General features: G+C 35.5%; 1 protein-coding gene across 1 annotated transcript in view; it reads right to left on the reverse strand.

The window, feature by feature from the left end:
* Positions 1-24,975, reverse strand: part of LOC149785554 (uncharacterized) — a 198,141-nt gene that overhangs the window by 146,643 nt on the left and 26,523 nt on the right. Inside the window, exons 6-12 of the mRNA XM_089979355.1 lie at positions 18,105-18,288; positions 16,425-16,548; positions 15,823-15,917; positions 15,099-15,284; positions 14,025-14,205; positions 13,480-13,646; positions 2,494-2,621 (exon numbers count right to left, since the gene is read on the reverse strand). Of these exons, the coding sequence (XP_089835481.1) occupies positions 2,494-2,621; positions 13,480-13,646; positions 14,025-14,205; positions 15,099-15,284; positions 15,823-15,917; positions 16,425-16,548; positions 18,105-18,288 (1,065 nt within the window). The remainder of the gene's footprint in view (positions 1-2,493; positions 2,622-13,479; positions 13,647-14,024; positions 14,206-15,098; positions 15,285-15,822; positions 15,918-16,424; positions 16,549-18,104; positions 18,289-24,975) is intronic.

Raw genomic sequence — 24,975 nt, forward strand, 5'->3', positions numbered from 1 at the left:
GAGAATCTTTGCGAGATTTCCACTTTGCAGTAAGGAGGAACTGATGAGCTTGCATATGAAGATATCCTAATAGAACAGCAGTGGCAGTGGCATTCAAGGATCCCCGAAGGAACAGGTACAGTCAAGTAGACAAAGAAGTTTTTGCTCGCAGTGTTTCTAACAGCCAGGATTCAATCTATCTGATCCAGTGGAACTCTTAAGTACTGGTTTGTGAGGAAATTCATCCCCATGTAAACGAAGCCTTGTATTGGAGTGAGTTCTGATTTCTTGAGGTTGGGCAAATGGCCCAATTGCGTTACCATGGACCAGATTTGAACATTGTGGATCAACCAGTCATCAAAATACTAGAAAATTGGTCTTCCCAGTAACTGTAGGTGTCCCGCCACTATTCTCAGAAATTGAGTGAAAACTTTGGGTGTGGAAGAAATTCTGAACCTTAGGACAAGAAAAAGGTGGTTTAATGGGGAGAGGTACATTTTGAATGTGAAACTTTCCACTTTTCTTGGTGACCAAGAAGATACAAGAATAGAAGGCAGGTGACTGATTGTTCAGGACCCTCTCGACTGCCCGTTTCTGTAAAAGGATGTGCACTTCCTCATTCAGTTTCCCCAGACTGGATTGGTGAAGCATGATGGGGGTCCTGGATAGAGGAGGTAGGGCCCAAAATTGGAGTTGGTACCCTTTGTTCACTACTGAAAGGACTCAACCATCATCTGTGATGTTTGACCAGGCCTGAGAAAAGAGGCCTAGGTGAGCTCCAATGGGAATATCTAGAATATGGATGTGTGGCAGGAGAGGGCTCAAGTCCCAAGGGATGTCTCCCACCCCCCTCCTTTGGGAAAAGAAGGGTGCTGTGAAACTGTCTCCTTTCCATTCCAGGTTCACTGGGCATGTCTGTCTTTTGGTTTCCAGGAGCCAGACTGACAAGGAAGAGGAGGTTCCATTTTGAAGTTGCATATTGGACTGGGACTGTGTCTGTTTGAACACTTGGAAGAAGGCCCTTGAGGGTGATTCACACTGACACACTTCCTGGCCGATTGCGATGGTCCAGGAGTAGATGTGAAGGGTCTATGCTTATGATGCAATAAAGTCTTGAGAAACACGATAGGAATGAGGCCTCCAAACAGACTATCGGTTTCAGGCAGAGCAGCCCTAAGGATGTCTCTAGTGTGATTGAGTAGTATCTTTGACGAGTCCAAAGCATCATGGTGGATGTGAAGAAGTTCCACTGACAAAGCCATAAAAACAGAAAAAGCATGCCAAGATGCCTTGGCCAGATTTTGTTGTTGTAGTAGGGTTTAACGTCATTTTTCAGCATACGATAGGCTATACATGGCAGCCAGTATTAATGGTGGAGGAAGAACCCGGAAAGAACCACCGACCCACGAGAAGCTACTGGAAGCTTTCTCACATACCCACATTGGCTGAATCCGAGACTCAAACCCATGCAGACAGAGGTGATATGGCAGTGACCCATAATGGAGAGCGCGTTAGACCACTCGGCCACTCGGTGCCTTGGCCAGAACTTGAAACACATGTCAAAGGGCAGCTTGGTTCAAGGATGCTTATTTCAGCATACTAAAAGAAGCAGCTGAGATGAGGTTGGCATGTGAAACTATAGCTTCAATTCCTTTAATGGAAGGGTACGCCTAGGCTCCACTTGAAATAACCACAATGGCCACACTGGCATCAATTTGGGGAGGTTTCATGGGCCACTTTGGGGAATGTACCCGATACTGGCAGAAGAGACCAAGGGTTGCAACACTGAGGAGGGAATTGCCCACCCTCAACACTGTCGATTAATATTTTTGGTTTGTTGAAAACCTCTCAGCAATTTCCTCAATTGTAGAAAAATAATGAAGGTGGAGGAATGGTAGAGGTTCAGCCCCCTAGATCTTTTCCAGACTGGAATGGATCTTTCTGTGCTTTGTGGCAGGTTTTGGGTACAAGTCACAGGATAAGAGGCAATAGACTTCATTTACTGCCTTGTCAAAAGACCATATCTCCTCTTCCACATCTAACAGAGATGAAGGAGCAGGCATCACTTGTGGTTCCTCCAAGTCAAACTCGTTAGAATCTACCAGAATGGAGATACCATCATTGAGAACACTTGATATGGGCAATAACACCATGGTTGGTCATCCTCAAGATAACAATAACCAAACCACAGCCACAGAACAAGTAACAAGTGGTGTGTGTGTGTGATTTGGATTTTTAATGTAGCTTTAACAATTTTTTCAGTCATATTGCCACAGTGCCTGCAGTGTGGCAATTTACAGTGATGTCTAGCACTAAGGCATCAAGCCACAGACATGTAGCATCATGTCACACCAAATCACATTATCCTGACACCAGGCTGACCATGTACTGAATATCTCACAAGTTCAATATATTGCCTGAAACAAATGGGCTGTAAAAAAAACAAGTTATTTAATTAACTCTCATTGGGATATTCATGCAATTTCTTTGCTAATTAGTAACCCTGATGCTTACCTGGTCTTTGTCCTTTGTGAACATGAGATCAGTTTTATATATTGGACCATCATACACTGTCCCTGCTTCAGGAGGAGTAATATCAACAATTATGGCTTGGTCTGCATTACCCTCTGTTCGCAGCTCAACTGTTGACATAAAACAAAAACCTAAAGCATCTCATATTCTTGTTCCTGCTAAAAAAAGCACATATAAAATACAAAGTGATAATAAATGATATTATGGGGATTATAATTTCTTTTAATAGAAGGTAAGTACATGCATGTGATACCAGATATCAGCTGGTTGGTTTCATTCAAAGTACATTTAAATAATTAGAACACATTCACTAGACCCATTCTTGTAAGAATCTTGGCATACCTGGGACCACAACTTTCTGATAGTGTAAGCTCTGTATGACCAATTGTTGGGTACAGAGGTTCAATATATGAGTGCAAATATTCACCAGCGTAAGGTGGATTCAGCAACTGTATTCAAGAACCTCCACTCTACTACTGCTGTTCTATTTTGGTCACAAATTGGTTAGCTGAATCAAAAGAAGAAATGAACTGAATCACTTTGGTGAGAATTCTGCTATGTGCTTATCCTGCCATTTTGGACTTAAAACTATTTGAAAAATAGCACCTCCTTGATATGACATGTGACAAAAACAACATGTAGATAAATACTGACTGATCATTAATTGATCATTGAATGGTTTACTCAGTTTGATGGTTGATCACAACATTTAGTATCTGCACTGTTCTCCATATACATCAAATTATTTTACATTTAGTTTATAGGTCTAACTTATTTTATCTTGTAAGTAAAATAAACAGTATCAATTAAGTTAAATTTTCATCTCATTTTCTATATCCTACAAGACCCCATGAGATGATGCACATGTCACATGCCTGGACAGTATGCAATTCCAAAGAAAAGTCAGTTTGTGCCTTCACTAATGATGAACTTTTATCATGTTCTTTCACATTCTGAAAATGTCTGTAAAAGACAATACTCTTCTTTTATTGGCCTGATTTCACCGTGATTCCTTCCTACAGTGATATCTTAATTGGCACACTGCAGTCATAATTACAAAGGATATTCTACTTGTGAACAAAACTAAAAGCCAGCCTCCTGTGGAACAGGGGCTTTTGCAAGATATTATGGCCAACTGAGCATGCTTACAAAGTATTTTATTCCAGTATAGAACCCACGACAACCATATCTATATCAATATGGCCAGTGACAACAAGGTTGAACCAGTGTTGAGTGCTCTTGGGTTGCCCTCTAGCTCATGAGAGATATATGAGCAAGCCATGAGATGCACATGGTCACTTAAGAACAAAATAACAAGTGATCTGCAAAAGTGATCTACTAATGTGGGGTTGTTTCAGAGGCAATGGGGTTGTTTCAAAGGCAATGTTGGCTTTAACATCCACTTAAAAGCATATGCATAATTAGTCTTTTCCAATAGCCATAAATACTCACCATGACTACGAATTGGAGAATAACAGACTGCCATGTTAATTACTGATAGTTTTAATATCAATGCAATTATTATGTATTTAGTGGCTGAACTGAAATTAACATCCATGAAACTGGGGACATTACCTTGTCAGCCAAACTGATAACAGGTGAAACAGTGGTGCCATCTCAGCATATAAATTGCATAAGCTGATAAGGGCTGTTCCAGTAAAACATGTACCCTACGGGGGGAAGGCACTTTCAAGTTCAACCAGCCCACAACAGAAGTAAATTAAAAAAATTATGATCCACCGTCAGATGTGTTTTAATCGAAAAACACTGCTCCCTACAGAAGCATATTTTTTAACATAATTTCTGGCTAAGGGTTAGTGAGCAGTAGAAGCGATTTTAATATTGGGTTGGGGACAGAAGCGATTTAAATGACAGCTGGCTGGAGGTAATCTACTCAATTCTTATAGATCATATAATCTACTGTATATTTTTATTTGTATTCATTCATTATAATCAATCTTTTGTCATTTTGTTTGTTTGTATATCATCCAAATATGTCTCTGATACTGTGAAATCACAAATTTTCATGGTGGCTTAATATTTGTAGATGTCATTGATCAATCCCTTAATACCTACATGGTGCTTTTGATTAGAATATTAGTTAAATCTTGTATTGCTTTAAATGTGTGGTCAGATTCTATGATTCCTTGTTATTATTTTTTTTTAACAAATGTTTTGGTAAACTTATAATACATGATTTGTCAGAAAAAAACCTATTGATGCCTGTGGAAGTGATGTTGCATTATTTGTCTACTTTTACACTATATCATTTCTTGTAAGAACATCTTTTTCAGTTACTGATATTTTATTTTTATAGCTTGTTGCAAGACTAATATAAAGTTATAAAAAAATATAGCAAGTCAGATATTTTTATATCATAAGTTAGATTTTAAAAAATGGATGAAAGTCCAGGAAGCATTTTTCCCAGAGTACTTATAAAATCAATGTCGTTGCAGTTAACTGTATTGTCAACAGCATCATCATCACTGATGGCCTAGCAGTAACATTCTGCACTTTCAGTCCAGTTGTCACAGGTTCTATCTTCCATTTCTAGTCTTTCATATGAGACTTGTACCTATGGCCTGAGGGGCTTTCATGGCAGTGTGGTATAAGATGTTTGTCTTGTGATACAGATCTGAGGGGCTTCCATGGCAGTGTACAAGATGCTTGTCATGTGATTACTTGCCTTCAATGTGTAAATGAGAATGTTGCCAGTTGTGGAAGGTCAGTGGTTCTACATAAGTGGTGTTTGGTGTCTCAAAAGGACTTGGATTTTCTTCAGCAGTAAAACTGGCTGCCATATATAGATTCTCTTCATCTGAAAATGGTGTAAAGGCCATAATGATCTACTGAAACCTGAGATCTCATGTCTAAATGACTTCGGCTGTTTGAGATAAACATCAAATCAACAGAGGCTCCATGTGCCCAAGTGTACTAAGGTGCTTGCTTTTACATCACTTGCACATCTCACCAAGTGAGTTTGTGTCACAGAACAACCAATTTGGGTTGGTGGTCTTTCGGGGTTCTTCCTCCACCTAATACAATATTGTTAAAAAATTTAAAAAAAACAAACAAGTCAAACCAAACTAAATCAACCAATTATCTGTGGCAAGAGCAGCAAAGGTACTGGTCAATCATTTTTGCCACAGCTGTATGAATTTATAACTTTTGACTTGAGTAATTTTTGTAGACCTTTGAATATCGACAACTATGCCTTTCTGACAGTTACCTTAAAGGCATCATCAGTTGGTATAAATGGATTTTTCATGGTAAGCATATGAGATGGAAAAGTCCTGAGCAATCCTGCATCACACACTGCCGAAAAGTTTACATATTAGCTCACTTAAAGTTTCTCTAACAATGTCCATTGTTCCAGCTAGAACTGTTATAACATATTCAAGCTATATTCACCAATACCTGGAGATGCATCTGTAATAAATATTTGTAACAAAGTATGAGAATGCATCAATGTTTTTCAGTGATGCATTTGAACTGAGCAACAACCACAATCACCAAACCAAGAAATAAAATTATTCACATCTCTCAGGCAGAAGTAGTGTATAATCATAATCTGCCAAAAGATTTTCCAATTTTTTAATTTTGCCAAATATTTTTCCAACCATACTGATTCAGTGGACATATCACCAGAATGGACAGAAACAGACCAGAAGGTTAAAATCGATTTGATACATCTTTTAAGTAGCTAAATTGATATTGGTTTAGTTAACTGTACACCCTTTATTGTCTTCCTTTTAATGAAATTTCTTACTGAAGCTGAGAAAATGATGTTGCACATATACAAAAGTGGCACACTTCTACTCATTGTTTTTATTATACTTCTCCATTCCAGCCTGTTCTTATGATCTTGTCCCTCCACATACTGTGTCTTGTTTATGATATGTATCTAAATTTCACACTTACTTTTCTTACTACTATACAACTGTTCTGTCAATATGCATATCAATGTGAAACGCAACAGGGAGACTAAATCCAAGATTGAAAACCTCTACATTTCTGGATGTATTCTGCTTGGATTCCATATTTCTGCACAAAACTCAAGAGTTAAGGACTCTGTAGTAATTCAGTTCCCACTGCAAACCTGTGCAAACACCATGATATTAAAATTCAGTAACTTAAAATTTCGAGTGCTCATGATCAAATTTGTATCAGTATAGATGCATCCATAACGACAGGTTTTGTGAAAAGAAAACCATAAGAAGCCGCACCATTTTCTTGATCTATACAAATCTAAATGTGTGCTTTCAATACTGCACCGAAGAGTCAGCTGCTGATTTCAGTAATGAGTCATGCAAACTCAGGTCTGTAAAGGGACGGAAATTATGTTAATAAAACAATGTCCCTCACTTTTTTCAGTTACAAGTAGGACAAGCTCTCAAAAGATTGTTAAAACTAAAATCTTACTTTCATTATCAACCAATCAGGGACAGTCGAACCCATATATACTCTATTTTATCTTCACTGATTTATAGTATGGTTCTCTTTCTTCCATATCAGTAGTAATGTGAATCCTTTAACAACTCTCAATGGTTGTAAGCCTTTTTTGATCTCCAGTGAGGAAGTGGTGGTGGAAGGAATAGCCATTGTTAAATATCACCCTAACACTTAAATATATGTCACTCTTTCTTACTGTTCCACTCTGTTACAGCTCTAATGAGATCAAAATTCTCGAAGAGATGTCATCTCTAGTTGTATAGTAATTATTAATGTGATGTCATTGGGCATGGTCACGTGGTTGTGGCGGGGCCTTGGTTGGGATGGCAGAAAGACCATAGGCTTACTCCATATTTGACAGATAATTATGATTTTGTCAAAAGAATTAAAACATTTCTAACAATTAAGTTGGATACTTGATTCATAGTCAATGAACAAGTTCTAAAACTGATGTGTTTATTTTGGAGCTATGTTCCTCCATCACAGTCAAGATTTGGATATACCAAAGGTGAAATTAGTACAGTTGCAGCCTAAACTACTATCATTGTTACTTCAAATGTTATTTAATGTGAAACTTTAATGCAAGAACTCATAGCTTCAGTCATTTTTGGGTTAAAAAATTTAATTTCTTCTCAAACAACTCAATTTGGTGCAGATTACATTGTTTTTTAATGGTACTGTGATAATTCTTGATGTGTAAATATTGCACAAGAAATGAACAACATCAGATCAGAAAATTACTACCAGTGGGAAAATACTGATATGAATAAACAGAAATAATGATATTATTATTTAAGTAGAATATGTGGTTACAATACGAGCACTAGTTCTACAACTTTGCAAAAATACATCTTTTACAACTATTCAATGCTTCTAACAACACTGTAATATGGCATAATTTCTGCCCACTTTTTACTTGAGTCCCTTGCTAATTAATAGTTTTAGATTTGACAATACTAAGCACATTTTACCTTTTGACAATAACACATCATTACAAATATTTAGATTGCAAGAAAATAGAAGTTACAATTTTATTAAAAAGCACTGGTACCAGTAAGACTAAAGGAGATGGTAAAAAAAAAAGAATCAGGATGAACAGATTAGTAGTGTAGTAAAGAATCCATATATCAGAATGACATCAAGTATTTTTTTCATCATTAGTTAATGACACTGCTTAAAAATGTGTACTAGATAATATACTTTTTTAGTTATCCAATTTGTAATACAAATACCAAATGATGGCTTGGAACCAAGTGCCAAAAGGTCTGCAGAAAATACCATCATGGTCAAAACATACATAGGAAGAACCGAACCAAACAGGACAAATTTTATCCATCTTGCTTTGAGTTTATACAGATCAGTCAGTCTCTCATGTTTAATATCATTTAATTATTGCACATAGAGGGCATGTACTTCTTATTTGGTCATACATCTGCATGATATAAAAGTTTGTCTCTTTATTCTTTTGTTCCCATAGTTGTTCTGCCAACTAGAGATCTATACACACTTAATTATGTTGTATGGTGATTCTCTGATGTTCCCTATGAACTTTAATCTGTTAATTGTTTCTGAATTTAATATGATCCTCCTCTTTTTATGAATATTATTATGTGCTGTGAACTCCTTTCATTGCCTGCTGTCTGAAATGCATATGCATAACTAGCTTGAACAAGTTACTGTTCTTTATGGCTGTGCAATTGTCAAAATCTCACAGGTATGGCCCCATGGGTATTCTCTCTTGGATATCTCTGTTCCAGAAAGAAAAGTTTTGAACTACAGGTCTCATTAGGATTTTAAAACTAAGAGTCCATGGCTCCCATTTTGGTAAAAATATGAATCCCACCAGCAAAAGTTGCATTTCCCTCCCAGAAAACTATGCAAATTATAAGAACTACTGGTTTAATTTCTACATTCAGTATAACACTGACATAGCTCTGGTCTGTCCATCAGAACGAGTCTGACTGATTTTGATCCAAGGAAGGTTTTATTCAAAGCACTAAACTAGGCATCACACACTTTCTTACACTTGGCTAATGTCCCATCCAAACTATCAGTTCTAGCAACTTTAGCACTCTCCTGAATCTCATTACAATCTTCGTCAGTTTGCTGTCGAACCCCAAAATACTCATTGAAGTCCAAGTCTCTACATGTCATGATTCCGAGGTCATGTACACTGCTTTTTCTGTTACACTCAGAAATGAACAAAATAATGAAAGCTAAAGTTGTTTATTTGATGTACTGTTATAAATGACCACATGTACATCTCTGGTTTTTTTCTGCTTCTGAATTCAAGCACTGTAAATATCAGCAGATTTTCCCACCCAGCTGCCAGTCAAAGCCTTTGATCCTGCCGCTCAGCTACTGCAGCATTTTCTTTTGATGTACTCTTATAATGGTGACAACTTGGGATGGGTGGGCTTTCAGCCACTAAATTCTGTCATTGTAATTATCAGCACAGCTAACCGATCAACATAATTTTCCCACTATGCAGGTGACTGAAGGAGGACTGGCAAGTCTTTGAATTTTACCACCCACCTAAATTAAAAAAACTGGCCTCCAAATACATGTGATGATAAACGTTTCCGAGACCTCTGTCAGTTTTCACTAACATGAACTCTGCCAAAGATTCACTTCCTTGAATCAGTGCTTTGCTGCCTCTTATGCCAGATTTTTCTCTTCCATAATGCTGTATTAGGGTTTTAAGTCCAACATTCTCGTAGTCTGCTTGTTCAGACATGGGTATCTTGAATAAATATAACCGGCATATTGTCCATCCAACATGTACATTGGACCCGCACTCAACATCAATTTTGGGCTCAAAATCACACACTGGTATTTCCAGTGACATTTTCCCAATGTCCAACAGACCAATATACATGAAATTCATTGTCATCATAGCATTCACCAGCCAGCATTTGCCGACTAAAAACGTCGTCTGAGGACAAACCATGTTGTGATTCAGCCATTTTGGTTTCCTGTGTGACCCTATTCGAAACATGCATTTGTAAAACTTCCATGATGAAACGAAGCCCAAAACTACTATAAAATGCTTGTTCCAGGGCCAAATGAACTAATAAAAATTAGTTTAACAGCCATTCATGTCGAACCGAAGTATCCAGAGATCTGGATGTCACATCAAGCATTGTGAGACAGCTGCGGCAGCGCACATTACATCGTGAAATGCACTTTTAAAGTTAAAAGTTTAATAAAAATTGCATACTGTGCAAAGCACATTTTTTATATCTGCGATGTTGATGTAATTTGCTGAATGCATATGACTGCTTTAAAAGTACGAGAATTTGTACAAATCACGTGCACTTGCGTGTATTGGCATCATTTTCTGACCCGATGTTTCATTCACGTTAGACCACTAGGAGGGGATTAGATGTGATTTTAAATATATATTCGGTTTTTTTTCTGACAACCCCACCAGCGATTTCTCATTTTGTTAACACAACCCACAAATGAAGTGATTTTCCTAACCAACCTTCCATTGTCAGAATCAAAATAGTTTGAAACACAACCTCCTACAGAAGTTTTTTGGAAGTGACGTCCCCGGGGGGAGGGGGGATATATGTTTTACTGGAACAGCCCTAAGTGAGTACTGCTAATAATTCAAAATAAAACATTTGCCTTAAAAGTGACTAAAGTGAAAAACAAGATTACGTTTCTTTCAACAGTTACACTTGCATTTCAAGATTTTACTGGGATATAAAATTTAATCTTGCTCATTTCCAATGCAAATATTTCACCCCAGAAATAGCTTCAGTTATATTGAAGTACTTTATTAATAAAGGAAGTTGATAAACCGCTTGTGAATAAAGTTGCCAGCCCCTCCTCCAAATTGGCAAAAAAATTCTCTTTGATATATTTCTAAGACCAAAGAAGGATGATACAGATTAATTCTTGATAGCAAACACTTCAATAATACACAGAAAAATATCATTTCAAATTGAAAACTTTACATTCTGCCATCAATCTTATGAAATAAGACTACTGGTTTGTCTCTATATATTTAACTGATGAATAATATTCTGTACTAAAACTTGCTTTCCACAAATTTTAAGTTTTGATGGAATAAGAGTGTGAATTCACTTGTCTAACACTTCATTTGTCTTCAGCTCTTATGTATTCACAAAGTTCATGAGATCAGATTTTGCATCTATGTAAATTTCTTCTTGTTAATGATGTATACATGAATGACAGTTTATATGCATCCTGTGTGACAACTATGTATGGCATTGTTCAATTAGTAGATACCAGTGCATTCACTATTAACCTTGTTAAATCTGTTTTCTTTCCAACTCAAGTTAATATGTTGGTTGGATTCATTCTCATTCTATCGGCATGACTGTGCACCTTCCAGATGCTGCACATTTGAAATCTGATTGCCAACTGTTCTTGAGGTGACATTCCTTTCCCATTTAGGATTTTGCTAAGTTAATTTGGAACATGGTAGTCAGTGAACCTGAAGCATTGTATGCACCCCTGTACTTTGAGGCCTGAAGACAGGGAAAGACTATCTATCTCAAATTACATAAGGGTGAATGGACATACATATTATGTGGTGACAGACAACCCAGGCCTGTTCAAAGACAGATTAAAAAATGTACATTTTGATTTTTATCCTGTCTCTGTAACCCAACATCATGAAGTTCTCACTGAGTGTCTTCTCTAATAATGGGTGGGGATGGTTGAACCTCAGTTATATCTTATGAACAGGGAGCCCTTGGTCCCATGAAGAAAGACTGTGATGCATTCATTTCCTTGAAACAAAAACATTATTTCTGCTCAGGAATTAAAGGTCAACATGTACGACAGTTTACAGATAATACTGCTGCTGTTTTGTATATTATTAAAATGTTGGCTGGTACATGATAATCTAGCACTAGCAAAATATGAATGGTGAAGAGCATGAAATTTATAACTCAGTACTTGACATCTACCAGGCTCATTAAACATGGTGTTTAATTTTCAATAATGCAGAAAAGGTCATGCTTCTGAATGGCTGTTGAGGCTCGACATTTTCCAGAAATCTGATTATATATTTGGTAAATATAATATTTACAAATTTGCCTCATGACTAAATCATCCACTACCGTGAGATATTGCCTGCAAACCAGACTGTCTAGTTTCACTTGTTGATCCTTTTCTTATATCCTGGAGTATATTTTCTCTACCAAATATTTTTGCTCCTTTCAGTGTAATTATCAGAGTTGTACAATGGGACTAGTACATCCAGTGAAAAAGTTTTGCTGCTTGAATGTACTTCATTTATTCAGACACAGAAACTCACTGTTCATGGTTTTACTGCTATTTATGCTCTGGTAGGAGGCAATATAAACAATCACAATACAGTCCTACAAATACGGCCAAATTTGTTATTGGCACAGTTCAGATTATGTTGGATGGTATCAATTACTCTCAATACCCACTGCTTGCACATTTTGTCAGTGTTCAACAAGAGACATTTTCCAGAAATGATGTCACACAGAATACTTACAATATCTATTACCAGTTCAAAGTTTTCTTTAAAATATCTTTCATGAAAATTTGGATGACATCATCTACCAGCTTATGCACCAGACAGATGTTTCTGTACAGTCCCAACTCTTGTTGAATATACAGACAGGACAAATGGTATTTGTAACAAAGAAGCATCATTATTTGTTACATACCAGACCCATTACTGGGCAGTGAGCAGGGAAACAGTTTTAACATCACTAAAATACACCTTTGCAAGCAATGGTTATTGGGACATAATTTACCCCACACAGTACCAGAATGGCACCTAACTGCTGCCATTTATGCCAAATGCTATAGTATTAAAAATGGTTGGATCAAAGGCTCTGCATTCTGGAAATATTATCAGAACCAATTACATCTGATTTCACATACAGTGAAAAACTTAGAATTTGCTTCAAGACATTGTCAGTCCGTTTATTCCCTGCATATCTCTTGAATTCCTTTGTAGAACATATTCACATGAATTACAGTGGTCTATAATTTACTTTCTTCTGCATTCTGCTTTTGTCACAAAATACATTTTCTAAACATCTGGGGTCTCTTAGGGTATGGAAGGTTTCATGAAATTAGAAGATTAAAGGATACTTAACAAGTTAAAGCTGGATGATAATTTCATTTAACATGCACACCCACCCTCCCAGTTTCCTTCATCATGTATTCTGTGATTAACTTAAAGCCTGACCACTCACAATACATATGTATCATCTTGTGCAATCCTTGAGATGACTACAGGGTCAATGAAATTATTATTAAACTTTAATTTGGTAAGTATTTGTTTAATTTTCCAATTAAAAAACAACAATAATAATAATAATACCTTTTACAGCTTTCTGATTACAGACTGAGCACTTTTCTTCTTATCAAAATTATTTGAATCTCTTTTTATACTTGTATACATATATCATATTCCAAGATCCAATTAATTTATTATTATTGCTTACCAGACTTGAAAAATCTCGTTTACAACAAAACAATGCAAATGCCACATACCATTATTAATAGCTCTAAGTTTGACCCAAGCTGGTATGCCATTAGGGATTTCAAAGGTATGAGTGATATTTGGTCCATATGGATATCTCTGCCACTCCATCAAATTGCAGTCTCTTGTTGACTGGCCAAGACACAAATCTAACTGAGCTATGCCTGATTCTGGGTCACTGAAAACAAAGACAAAACAATACAAGCTGGTACTTGAGATAATGTAACATCTGTATTAAATGCTTCATATATATAAATGAAATAAAGTTATAAAGGTATATGTAAACTGAACAAGAAATCACTGCCAAGATGCATTATCTGCTACTTTATCAGTTATTTATTACACTCCATATCTCATTCTCCTTATCTTCAGGAAATGGAAAAAAAAATTAACAACTTTAAAAAAAATGTAAGCATATCATATATTTTAAAGTCTATCTCTGTCTCTATTTTTGAAAAAAAAAAAGAAAAAATACATGGCATTACACATGCATAATACACAACCAAATGAGAAAACAGCATAAAATCCCTGAAAGAGTTTGTACAACTGTAGATACCTTGTATTATGTTCGGCATAAATGAGGAATGTTTCCTCATTGTATTTGATGTTGAAGATCTCATACACAAATGGAGGAGATGTATCTACAATGTAAGGTGTTGTATGACAGATCGTAGTGGCCAGAGGTCCACCATACTGAACATTGTTCAATGCTCGCACTGTGATGTAGTATGCTCCATCTGTAATAATAATAATAATAAATAATAATTTCTCACAAAGGTTGCTGTTGGAAAGGTTCAGCATACTGACAATAGTGAGAGTTGGTGAAAATGATGGTGCAACAGTGTACAAATTTTTTCCCATTGTCTTATTTTCAAACTGCATGAAATATATCTGAATATAACATAGTTATATAAAACTGCACTTTTATAGACTTTGTATAAGATAAATCATTGTATAAACTCATATAACTGAACAAGATTATAAAGCTAAAGTCAATGCTCAAATAAATATTTTTTCACCTTCCAGTAAAAATATTAAAATAAAAACATTTCTTTCAACTTTGCCCTGCTCCCCTCCTTTAGAAAATGAGGATCTATGTACCAACTTAAGTGCACTTAATACTCTTGAAAGTAAAATGCTGACGATCATGTTTAAAAATGCCTGAGATTTAACAAACAAGTGACAACAAACATGGATATAATACAGTTTGAAATGTACAGTTTAGAGATATTACCACAGGTAAAAAGGAAAACTTTGTCCAATAAAAGATGGAATGTCTTTTTAAATCAAGCCCACCCATTTTTAAAGCCAAAAGGTCAATATATCATCACAAACTATTTCAGATATTGTCTCATATACAGTAAAATTACCTGCACTGTATCAAAATGCTGTTCATGCTGTCTCCTTGTACAGGAATGATGGAGATTGGTCAAAACTATGTAAAATATGATGGAGGTTAGAAAACAATTTACAGTTAGCAAAGGAATACATAAATGTTTTGCTGCAGAAAATGTTTCACTAGAGAAATGACTATGCAAAACCTGATTCAAAAACACTATTTAAAGTCCTGCCATTTGTAACATTTAACATAGCTGAAGGAATACTGGTCATGATAAAGTAAACTACCTACCAGGAAGAATAGTGTATGGGGCTGGCAGAGGGTAGATCTGTCCAGAGTTTGTCCACTGTGACCTGTCAAGAAGATGTTTGTGAGGGTCATGATGTGGGTGTATCAATTCCTCACAGACTTTGGTGCCAACTGTCCAGGAGTATCCTAGAAGACCAGTCTCTTTGTCATGAATTCCATCCCAATTGGCTGTAATAAACCATAAAGCATAATTTAAATACTAGATTATAAAATCTTAATAAAAATGACTGAAGGTGAATAATGAAGTCAGACCATTTAACTGTACAAATCATGGCTACTTTCTTCTCAGGACCACTTATATAGACCTTTGTGTTCTATTTAAAATCAAACTAAGATGTGCATTCAAAAAACATTTTTGAGCACGAAACTCAAACAAAAACTTAACATTTTTAGCAATCAGCAATGTCATTTAGAATAAGTATCACATAATTTTCTAGATTTTCAAACTTGTATTCCTCAGATAACTTAATTTCAATGATATAATCCAATTTGTGGTTATGAATCAAGCTTGAGTTCCCAACTAGAGACAATCGAGAATACAGCTCATAGATTCACTGTGCAAGTCTGACTCTTAATCAACTTTTTGTTTTACTAATTCAGCGAGTACTTGCTTTACTTCAGTTTGGAGTGTTACAATTACCAAGAGAAGTCGAGAAATTGTACAAAATACAGAAGACCGCTATAATAGCCTTAATTATCAGCTAACCAGAAACAAAGTTGTTTATTCTTGTGTACAAAATGTCTTGCATTGGTTTGTCACCATTGAAAACTGTTCTTGATCCTGGTCCATCAATTATTACCCTAAAATAAAAAAGATGGTTATTAAAAAAAACCCCACTAAATATAAAAGACACTTCATTTTATGTCAGAGTCAAGCAATTCTTAGCAAATTTTTCTTTCACCATGTTTATTCTAAAGTATCCAAAAAGTATTGCCTTTATAAAATTTGAAGAAATCTCTAATAAAAATGTGTAGAAAATAACTTTTTATTAGATGTTTTATATGAGGTTTAATTGTGGCCAAGTTATAAGTTTCAAAACCTGTAATCAACGAACTCATCAGAATAGCATAACAGAATCATAAAATTATGACTAAATTTAAACTAAAATGGTAAGAATAACAAACCGAAATATTTTTTTTCTTCTCCAGATAACTAATTAAAGCATTTTAGAGAAATGTGTTTGACCATGATCCAATTTTTGCTCACACCCATTGAACAAAAGCATAAATACTCTTGCATAAACACTGCAATTCTGAATTCATCACAGAACATTCCCTAAGATTCCTTGCCTTTTTGTTAAGTCTCACCTATGATTTTTCATGGAGTTTGATACACCAATGCAGAACATGTTCCAGTCTGGTCTGTCCTTTGGGATATTGTCAAGGCAGGGCACAGTTTCAAAGTAGTCTTTTGATCCATTCTTTATCGGACCTGAGATGTAATTATTAAACTTTATGATGAACATTACCCATGATATTGACAAGTAGTTACCTGTTACAACATTGTTTATGACAACTGTCTGCTGTAATAATAATAGTTTCCTAATGCTCAGTGCTTCAAATCAACCCAAAGAATCCACTGATATATGGGTCATTAAATTCTGAAGCAAACAAAAACATTTATTGAAAGCTACAGGTCCACTCTGAAAATTTCCAGCTTAGGCAATTAAAATAGTGGTAATTTTTCATACTTTTTTATATTAAAACATTAATTGATGCATGTGATAAAAAATTCTGCTCACTACTGGTTATTCTATAGGGTTTTTAACAGTAGACTTTGCCAACCCCAAAAAACAGTAATTGGCAAGACAAAAACCATAAGGTCATTAAAATCAATGAGATGCAGCACAAGTGAAATTACACAAAATATGTTCAGTGGTGCCTGAGCTGGATCCGCTCTGGAGGTGATGAAAAAACCTATAGAAAATGGCAATAACTCCATCAAAATTGGACCCCCTGAAGACGAATGCTTTAAAAGGCACATCTATGTCTAAAGGTCAGTTCTCCTATCATATGTTACCTTATTATGTGAATGGGTTGTAGCACTTTGATTGTTACAAAAAGTGTAAACAAATGGGCAGACAGTCTCATGGACAGACATAAAAGGTGATAACTACTGGGCTGCCAGGCCCTAAGTAGCTGATGAATTTTTGGGCAAGAATATCAAGCTGAAATACCTTAAAAGACTATCTTTTGATGAAGATGACACTTTTATAAAAATTTACTTAGTTGGAAACACAAAGTAGTACTAATTTTCAACACCTTTTTTTAGATGCCATCTTTAATTTAGCTAGGAAGAAACAAAATATTCCACTGAGCTTAACCAATTAAGCAACCTTTCCTTAATTTAACATTATGGCAGATGGATAGTGTTATGGATATGCATAAAATGATTTATCTTACCTTTTAAATTAAAGAAATAGTCCACTTCCATCTATATACCAATAGCTTGGAATTCACAAGGAAAGCAAATGAATACAACAACAGCAAAACAACTTAGCAATTGATTAGTGAATCCATAAAATAAATGAGCAATAAAATTAAATAAATAAATAAGATATAAATTGATGATTTTCAAGGCCTAAATTATCATAGCACATAATTCTTAAGTTTAGCCCTCCCATGTCCAATATATTTTCAATTAAATGCTGTACTTGCCTATATTTGTACAACACTGACTTAATTAGTATCATTTACTAGCTGTTTTGCATAAATGCAAGTTAAACTGGAGTAGACGTTTGGTGTTTGTAATGCCTGTTTCACTGGTAAAGAGAAATAATACATATGATAGGCCTAAAAATAACCAGTGTCTGCAACAATTTTAAGCTGCGGATAACCTGTCTAGTAACATGCAAGCCAGCTGGAAAGAATATTAATTTCAAAGTTCGTTTTCTTTAGAACTGAGTGTAGCCTCATTTGCATGATCAGGCAGCTTTCCTGGCAAAAATTATATGTGTATACTTAGAATGTAATCTGATATCCAAATACCTGGTTCTGGTGGTGTAAAGTCCACTAGTATCCCCTTTGTAGAAATGAAGTTCTTGTATCCAAGCTCATTGATCAATTCAAGGTTGAAATAATAGTATCCATTGTGTTCAAGCACAAGATTTTCATAGCTGAATTCCAAGGAATGGCCTATTCCAAGTCGTTCATAATGACAGAACAGGCCCGACTGCAAAGATAAATTTGATATCAAAAGTATAGTATCCATATTAAGCAGTAACAAAAGGCTACTATAATAAACAGATATCATATAGCAATTTATGCTTAGTTTCTCTTAAGGTACCAAATATTGCTAAATTTATATCAAACATCTACCTCTTGGTGGAGGCACCTAATAAAATAAATAAATGACTGAGGTTTATAAATATTTAAAATGTTATTGTTATCCATGTTGTAAGAAGTTTAAAGCAGTTACTTGTATTTGCACATCTGACAAACATTACTGACACTACCCATGTTTGTAAACAGGTTTAAAGCAGTTACTTGTATTTCCACATTTGACAAACATTACTGACATCACCTATGTTGTTAATTTCAAAGTGCAGTTGTTTTATGTATTTGTACTTCAGAAGAATGTTATCTCTGAAGTTTAAGGTAATTAAAAGTACTTTTGTGTATCTGAAGAGGTAATTTATTTAAGAACTGATTACAATCTATAACAGGCTAGTTCTTGACTGTAAGAGAAATGTTACTATTAAAAAAAAAATCTATTCCTCTGATATGTGATGCTAATTCATTGGTGTGAGATTGGTTAAATATGACATAAAGAAAGCCCACTTTATTAAAGACAAAAGTGTTAGTGTTGATGTATCATACTTCCCCTCTTTTGAAGGCAAGATGAGGCATGATCTCCCTTGATTCCACACCTTCAGAGTAGATTTGAATTATTACCAATATCTGAGTACCTATGAGCAGTAGCCTGTTTTGGCAATGAAAGCAGGTCCCTTCACTTTTGTTACTGATCCATCCTGTTTGAACTGCATGTAGATGGGTCCACCAATAGGAAATGTATTCTGCCTGTCAATCACCAATGCAATGAGGAGCTTGAACTTATACAAGAGGTGAATTAATAAAGTTTCTGAGAGCCGTTCAAATGGAGTCTTGTTCAACCAGGTGAATACCCATGATAAATTCCACTTGGGCAGGTGCAATCCAAAATGAACCGAAGATTAGATGGGTCTTAATTTTGTGCTAATCCTCTCTTCCATGATAATCCAGTGTGCCAGCAATCGTGAAATGGCAGGTTTAATTGTAATTGGTGCTAATTGTTTCTCATTGAAGAGCCATATTAGGAAATTAGCTATTGAGGTGTGGATACCAACAATGGTATTCAGTGCTCTTGTGCACCCCCCTGAGACTACATGTACATGCAAAACTTGTTATAATGCAATGTTTGGGGTCCAAAGAATAACATCGTGATGTAAGCGGGATCGTGTTAACAAATTTTTAAAAAGACTTCCTCATAAAAAAATGTGCACTGAAATTTCAATGTCATCAGTTTTAACTAACCTCTTGATCATATATCATTCGTTTTGTTTGCCAGGTTTCATCAGACATCAAACATACTCCAGTTTTGAACTGTATACATGCCAATATGGTGGAAACATTGCATGGTGAAGTTAAGGCAACATTGAACGCAGTGCTGGGATTACAAATCTGCTAGGGATATGAATAATCAGCTTTTCCAAGAGCATGTATTTAGGATGTTAAAAAGATAGGTCACCTTAAAATAAAAAATGGGAGCCATGCTGCCATCATGTTACAAGCAGAATTGCATTATACTGGGTTTAACTGTATATCGCATTGCCTACATATGACTCTGAGGTGGATGGCAATCCCATTTGAGGGATTCTCAAACACTTGTTCTGATAAATGTTTGTTCTTAAGGGCATATTTTAAAACAGTCCAGACGTGCAGGTTCAGTAACTCTGGGTTTGGATGACACACATGCCATCTTGGTTGCTTAAAACAGATGAAGGAATATCTCAATTTCTGGTGATTCTGTTCATGAGATTGATGAGGTTGATCCAAAATTTCCCATTTGAGTCGAGTAATCAGGATGAGACACTTCCTGTATCAGCTTCAGAACCTGAGGTATTCAGGAAGTGAATATATTTGGCCATTCAAATCTAAAGAATATTGATCATAGGCCTTCTGGATCAGGGATTTGTGAGAAAATGGCCGGGATTTGGGCATTCCACCTTGTTGCAAACTGGTCCACAATAGGTTGATCCTATCGAGCATCTACTGAGTGAAAAGCGAGGGATGAAGTGAACATTCCATTTGTATTTGGTTTTTGCAAAATGAGTCCACCAACATATTTGCTAGCCTAGGATATGTTGAACTTAGACATGGATTTGTCTTTGAGGAAACCGCTTTAGAAAATCCGAAACAAGAATACAGAGATCTGTGCATTGGTTCTGCTGTTTGAGATAAGTCACCAGAAAGGAGTTGTCAGACAGAATGAGAACTCCATTCCCATGTAGGTTTTCTATCCACCAATGAAAAGGTTTCAAATATGGTTTCCATCACAAGAATGTTCGTATAATTTAAATAATGACTGTGAGGAAGCCACACTCCTATGGCACCGTGAAGTGGTTGGAGAGTTGCTCCCCAAGTCCTCATGGTTCACATCTATCAAACTGATGGAAGATGTATTTGCAGAGGTATCCCAGGTACAAATCCAGAGCAGTTTCCTTGCCTTCAACATGCAACCTCATATGTGCAGATTGTGAAAGTTGGTCTAATGATAACTGCTTAGAAGCATATGCAGGTTAGTTTGTAACTGGGTTCATGAAGTGGGTTCTTGGGTATTGTGGCACTGAACTGGACATCATATGCAGGAAATGCCTAGCAGCACCATATTAGTGGGTTTGGACAAGTTAGTTCTTTGGTAATTGATACTATATGAATGATTGTGGTCATGGCCCAGTGCAATCAGAGTTATGTGGCTGGATCTGTTCATGTAGTAACATGGCCATCTTGGATGCATCACACTGTCCAGTTCTAGATGCTGAGACAGAGTATGGGATACTGATCCATGTTGCTGGTCTGTAATAATAGTCTAGTATGCAAGACTGAAACTGCGACTGCTGTTGCTCTTTATCTCACTTCCATGTAAATGATATTATTTTGACTTCTGTCCAAAATATGCAAGTGTCACATGTATTTAAGAAATGACAACCAAAGAAAACAACACAGTGACTGGTTGTCAGACTGGTCTTGCTTATGATCTGAATCTTAACATGATAGAACAGAAAATTGATATACGTAATGCATTTATGTCCTGCTTTATGAACTTACATAGAGAATAAGAGCAATGTTATAAATATTTACAAAGTGGATGCTAAATAATCAATTCCTAGAAAAGGAAACTGTAGGAAGGTCAGTTTTGACAGCCTACCGTATTTCATGCATTTTTTCGTACCTTTAAGTTTCTGTACACAATCCATTTATCAAAATAATAATTATTTAAATGTACCACAATTTTTATACATATAAACTTGCACTTTTCAAAAAAATTCCATTAAATTATTGGACATAAAATTTCTACTAAGATTTATATTTCCAAAAATATCGAAAATAGGGTATTGCCATTTTGTTTTAACAAAAGTTAATCATTATTTGTTGGTAAGAAAATACAATGATTGATGCATAAGTACAGATACCTGCAGCATAAGTCAAGGGGGTCACATGACCCCCCCCAAATCATACTGCATATATATATATATATATATATATATATATATATATATATATATATATATATATATATATATATTCTGACAAGTTTAATCATGCAAATGAAGCTGAAAATATGTTGCAAGATTCTGTTAAAAATGCTTAGCAAATATTAGCTTTAGTTTCAGACTACTTTCTATACTAATTCTCCAGGCCATGACTGACTATACCCTCCAAGCAAAAAATCCTGTGGGCGCCCTTGTGCATAAGCTCTCTTATTGTCATTACAATATCTACTGGTGTTTATTAACAAATGGACAAAGGACTTCACTGACCATACCTTTAAATATTATCGTTAATTACTTCTCCTCATTAAGTCTGTCACTGTAACAAAACACCATGTGCATTTTAAAATGAATTCAGAAGATCGTTGATATTTTCTTATCCAATAAAAATTACATCTCAGTATATGCTTAAGTGAAGACCAAAGACCATTGGTCAACTAGTGTTATTGTTTCATTATAGTCATATAAACATAAAATATAAAAACCTAGTCATTTTCTATCATAAATATGAAAGTGACTGACTCCATTAAATCGATTCATATATATATATATACATATACAATCTTTTAAGTACTTGTTCTGTTTTGACTTGGATGCAAATCTATTCTACGATATATCCCACTATTATCTTTACTGGCAAGTTTGAATAACAAGTAATGTGTATGATCGCTTGTCCTTATAACATCTGCTGTATGGACAATGGCTTCAATAGCACATTGACAGATTTTCAATGATAATCTATACAGGTAAAATCAGAAAAGCATCATGTATACAAATATGAAGAAAATTTTAAGGCAAGAAAATGTAGAAAACTTGTCATATTTATCCAGATACTGTGAAAATTATACAGCAATATTAAATGAGTTTTCTATATCACATGCCAGACCTTCACTTATTAATACAGTTATAGCAATGCAAGGGGACACCATCATGACCTGTGCAGGTATGTACCAAGGTGCTCAAGTGTGTGAAGATGGCAAAAAAGTGATACCACTGTAAGTTAGAAAACTTTGTTGGTGATGAAAGGAAGAACAGAAAAGTTGGAATTTATAAATGGAATATACTTCATTCAATGATGAAAATCTTCCAACTTCTTTTGACGTAGAAAATTTACAAACTGCTTGTATCTTTTATAGATTTTGAGAGAAGCCTCTGTCAGTAGAGAGCATTCTTGTTGTACAGCTTAAGTATAACTAATGATTTCACAGAATCTGGTGTCAATCCCAGTTTCAAGGAGAGATCACTCTATCTAACTGCCACCTATTTGGGCAGATAGCTTTTAATTATGAGTTTAATGCTGATTTTCTGAGTTTATTGTGGTGTAAACTGTCAGTTACCAAATCACACAGCAAATAACGCCTGAAGGATTTTATTTAAGTTGTGTTAGTTGGCAAATGACAGATTATACTATAATAAACTCAGGAAAGGACAACATTAAACTCTTATTATTGCAATTCTTTATAATTTTATTAATTCTTTAAGTTTTATTTTGTTTATTTTTAAAGATATTTTCTATCATTTTTAGAACCTTATTTAAGCATATGAATTCCTGTTGAGGGAGTCTGCTATGTACTATTCACAGTAAGAGCTACATCAGCAATAAACAAATAATTCTATCAGTGGTTGGTGATCTAAAGTTTGAAACATTCCACAGCATGGTCCTAATATTTTATCTAAATTGGCATATGTATTCTGAGTAGAAGTTTTATATACAAAGCAAAGTATGTGTTTTTCTGTTTGACATACAAATGACATTTGCATGTGATGCTTTCATGAGTTAATTGCTACTTGGCTGAATCATTATTTTCCAGACACATCAGTAGCCAGTTTTTGATACTTTAAATATATTTTTGTGTTCATTAACAGTTTTTTGCTACCTACAGGGTTATTGTGATGGGGGTCCAATAGTTAAACAGTATAAGATATCAACACAGACAACAATGATTGGGGGGGGGGGGGTAGCAGTCTCTATCTTCCAGCAAACCCCATATTGTAACAATCAGGGTCAGCATCTTACACTGTAAAACTGTGAGTCCAATGGTTATAATGTTAGTCTTTTAACCCCCCTCTTCCCAATACCTATATCCATTTACCTACATTTTTAAATTCATCTGTAATGAACCACAGAAAAAGTGCTGTAGCCCAAATGTTTTTCTTGGCAGATTTTTAGTTTCCCAGTTTTTAAAAATCTTAGTCAAAGAAAGAATTATTTTGATACTGTCATATCAATTTATTCAATATTCTAAATAAACTATAAATCAACCATTTTTATTTCATTTTAAAGGCATGCAGTATGTATGCCTTTTGATTCATTGTTTACTTTAGTTTCTTAGTTACCTGTGAAGTAGTTGGAGAAGAATACTGACGATGGTGGACCACTACACTTGCAGTGATTATAAGCCAGATCAATTACTAATCACTAAGTAAAGTCTCTCTGGCAGCAGAAGCTTGAGGGTGAGTGAAGAGAAATCTCTTGAAAACTGAGGCCTCAAGATGGACATCATACACTGCAAGTGTTTTGAGGTACTATGTGGGTAAGATTAATCCATGAGGGTACCTATATAAACAGTACACCCTCCACAGGAAGTTCCTAGCAGCATTATGCAGTTCGACCGATCCATGAGAGTGCCTGTACAGACTGCACATTGCCAGCAGAAAATGCCTAACAGCACTATGCTAGTTAGACTGATCCATGTGTAACTGCTTTCATTAAGTGGCTTCCTGGGTACTATTACAGCAGTAAAGTAGTCATCATATGCAGGAAGAGCTTGGCAGCATGATGCAAGTCATGGAATCAGACAAGTTCATTACTGGTGGCTGATACTGTATGATCAATTGTGGTCATGGCCATTGTGATCAGAGTTATATGGCCAAATGTGGTCATGAAGGAACATGTCCATCTCGGCTGGCATGATGCTGTCCAGTTCTTGAGGTTGGGACAGGGTACGTGATATTGATCCACATATCCAGTCCATAATTTTGATATGCGAGACTGTAATAGATGCTTGTTCATCTCACTACCCAGAAAGATATTGTGCAAACCCTTATGTGCAATCAAATGTTTTCATCCCTCAAGCTCTGATAGACTTCTGTCCATAATAAGCAAGTCC

Source organism: Sinohyriopsis cumingii, chromosome 13, assembly GCF_028554795.1.
Source record: "Sinohyriopsis cumingii isolate HCF-2022 chromosome 13, ASM2855479v2, whole genome shotgun sequence".
NCBI classification, from domain to species: Eukaryota; Metazoa; Mollusca; class Bivalvia; order Unionida; family Unionidae; genus Sinohyriopsis; species Sinohyriopsis cumingii.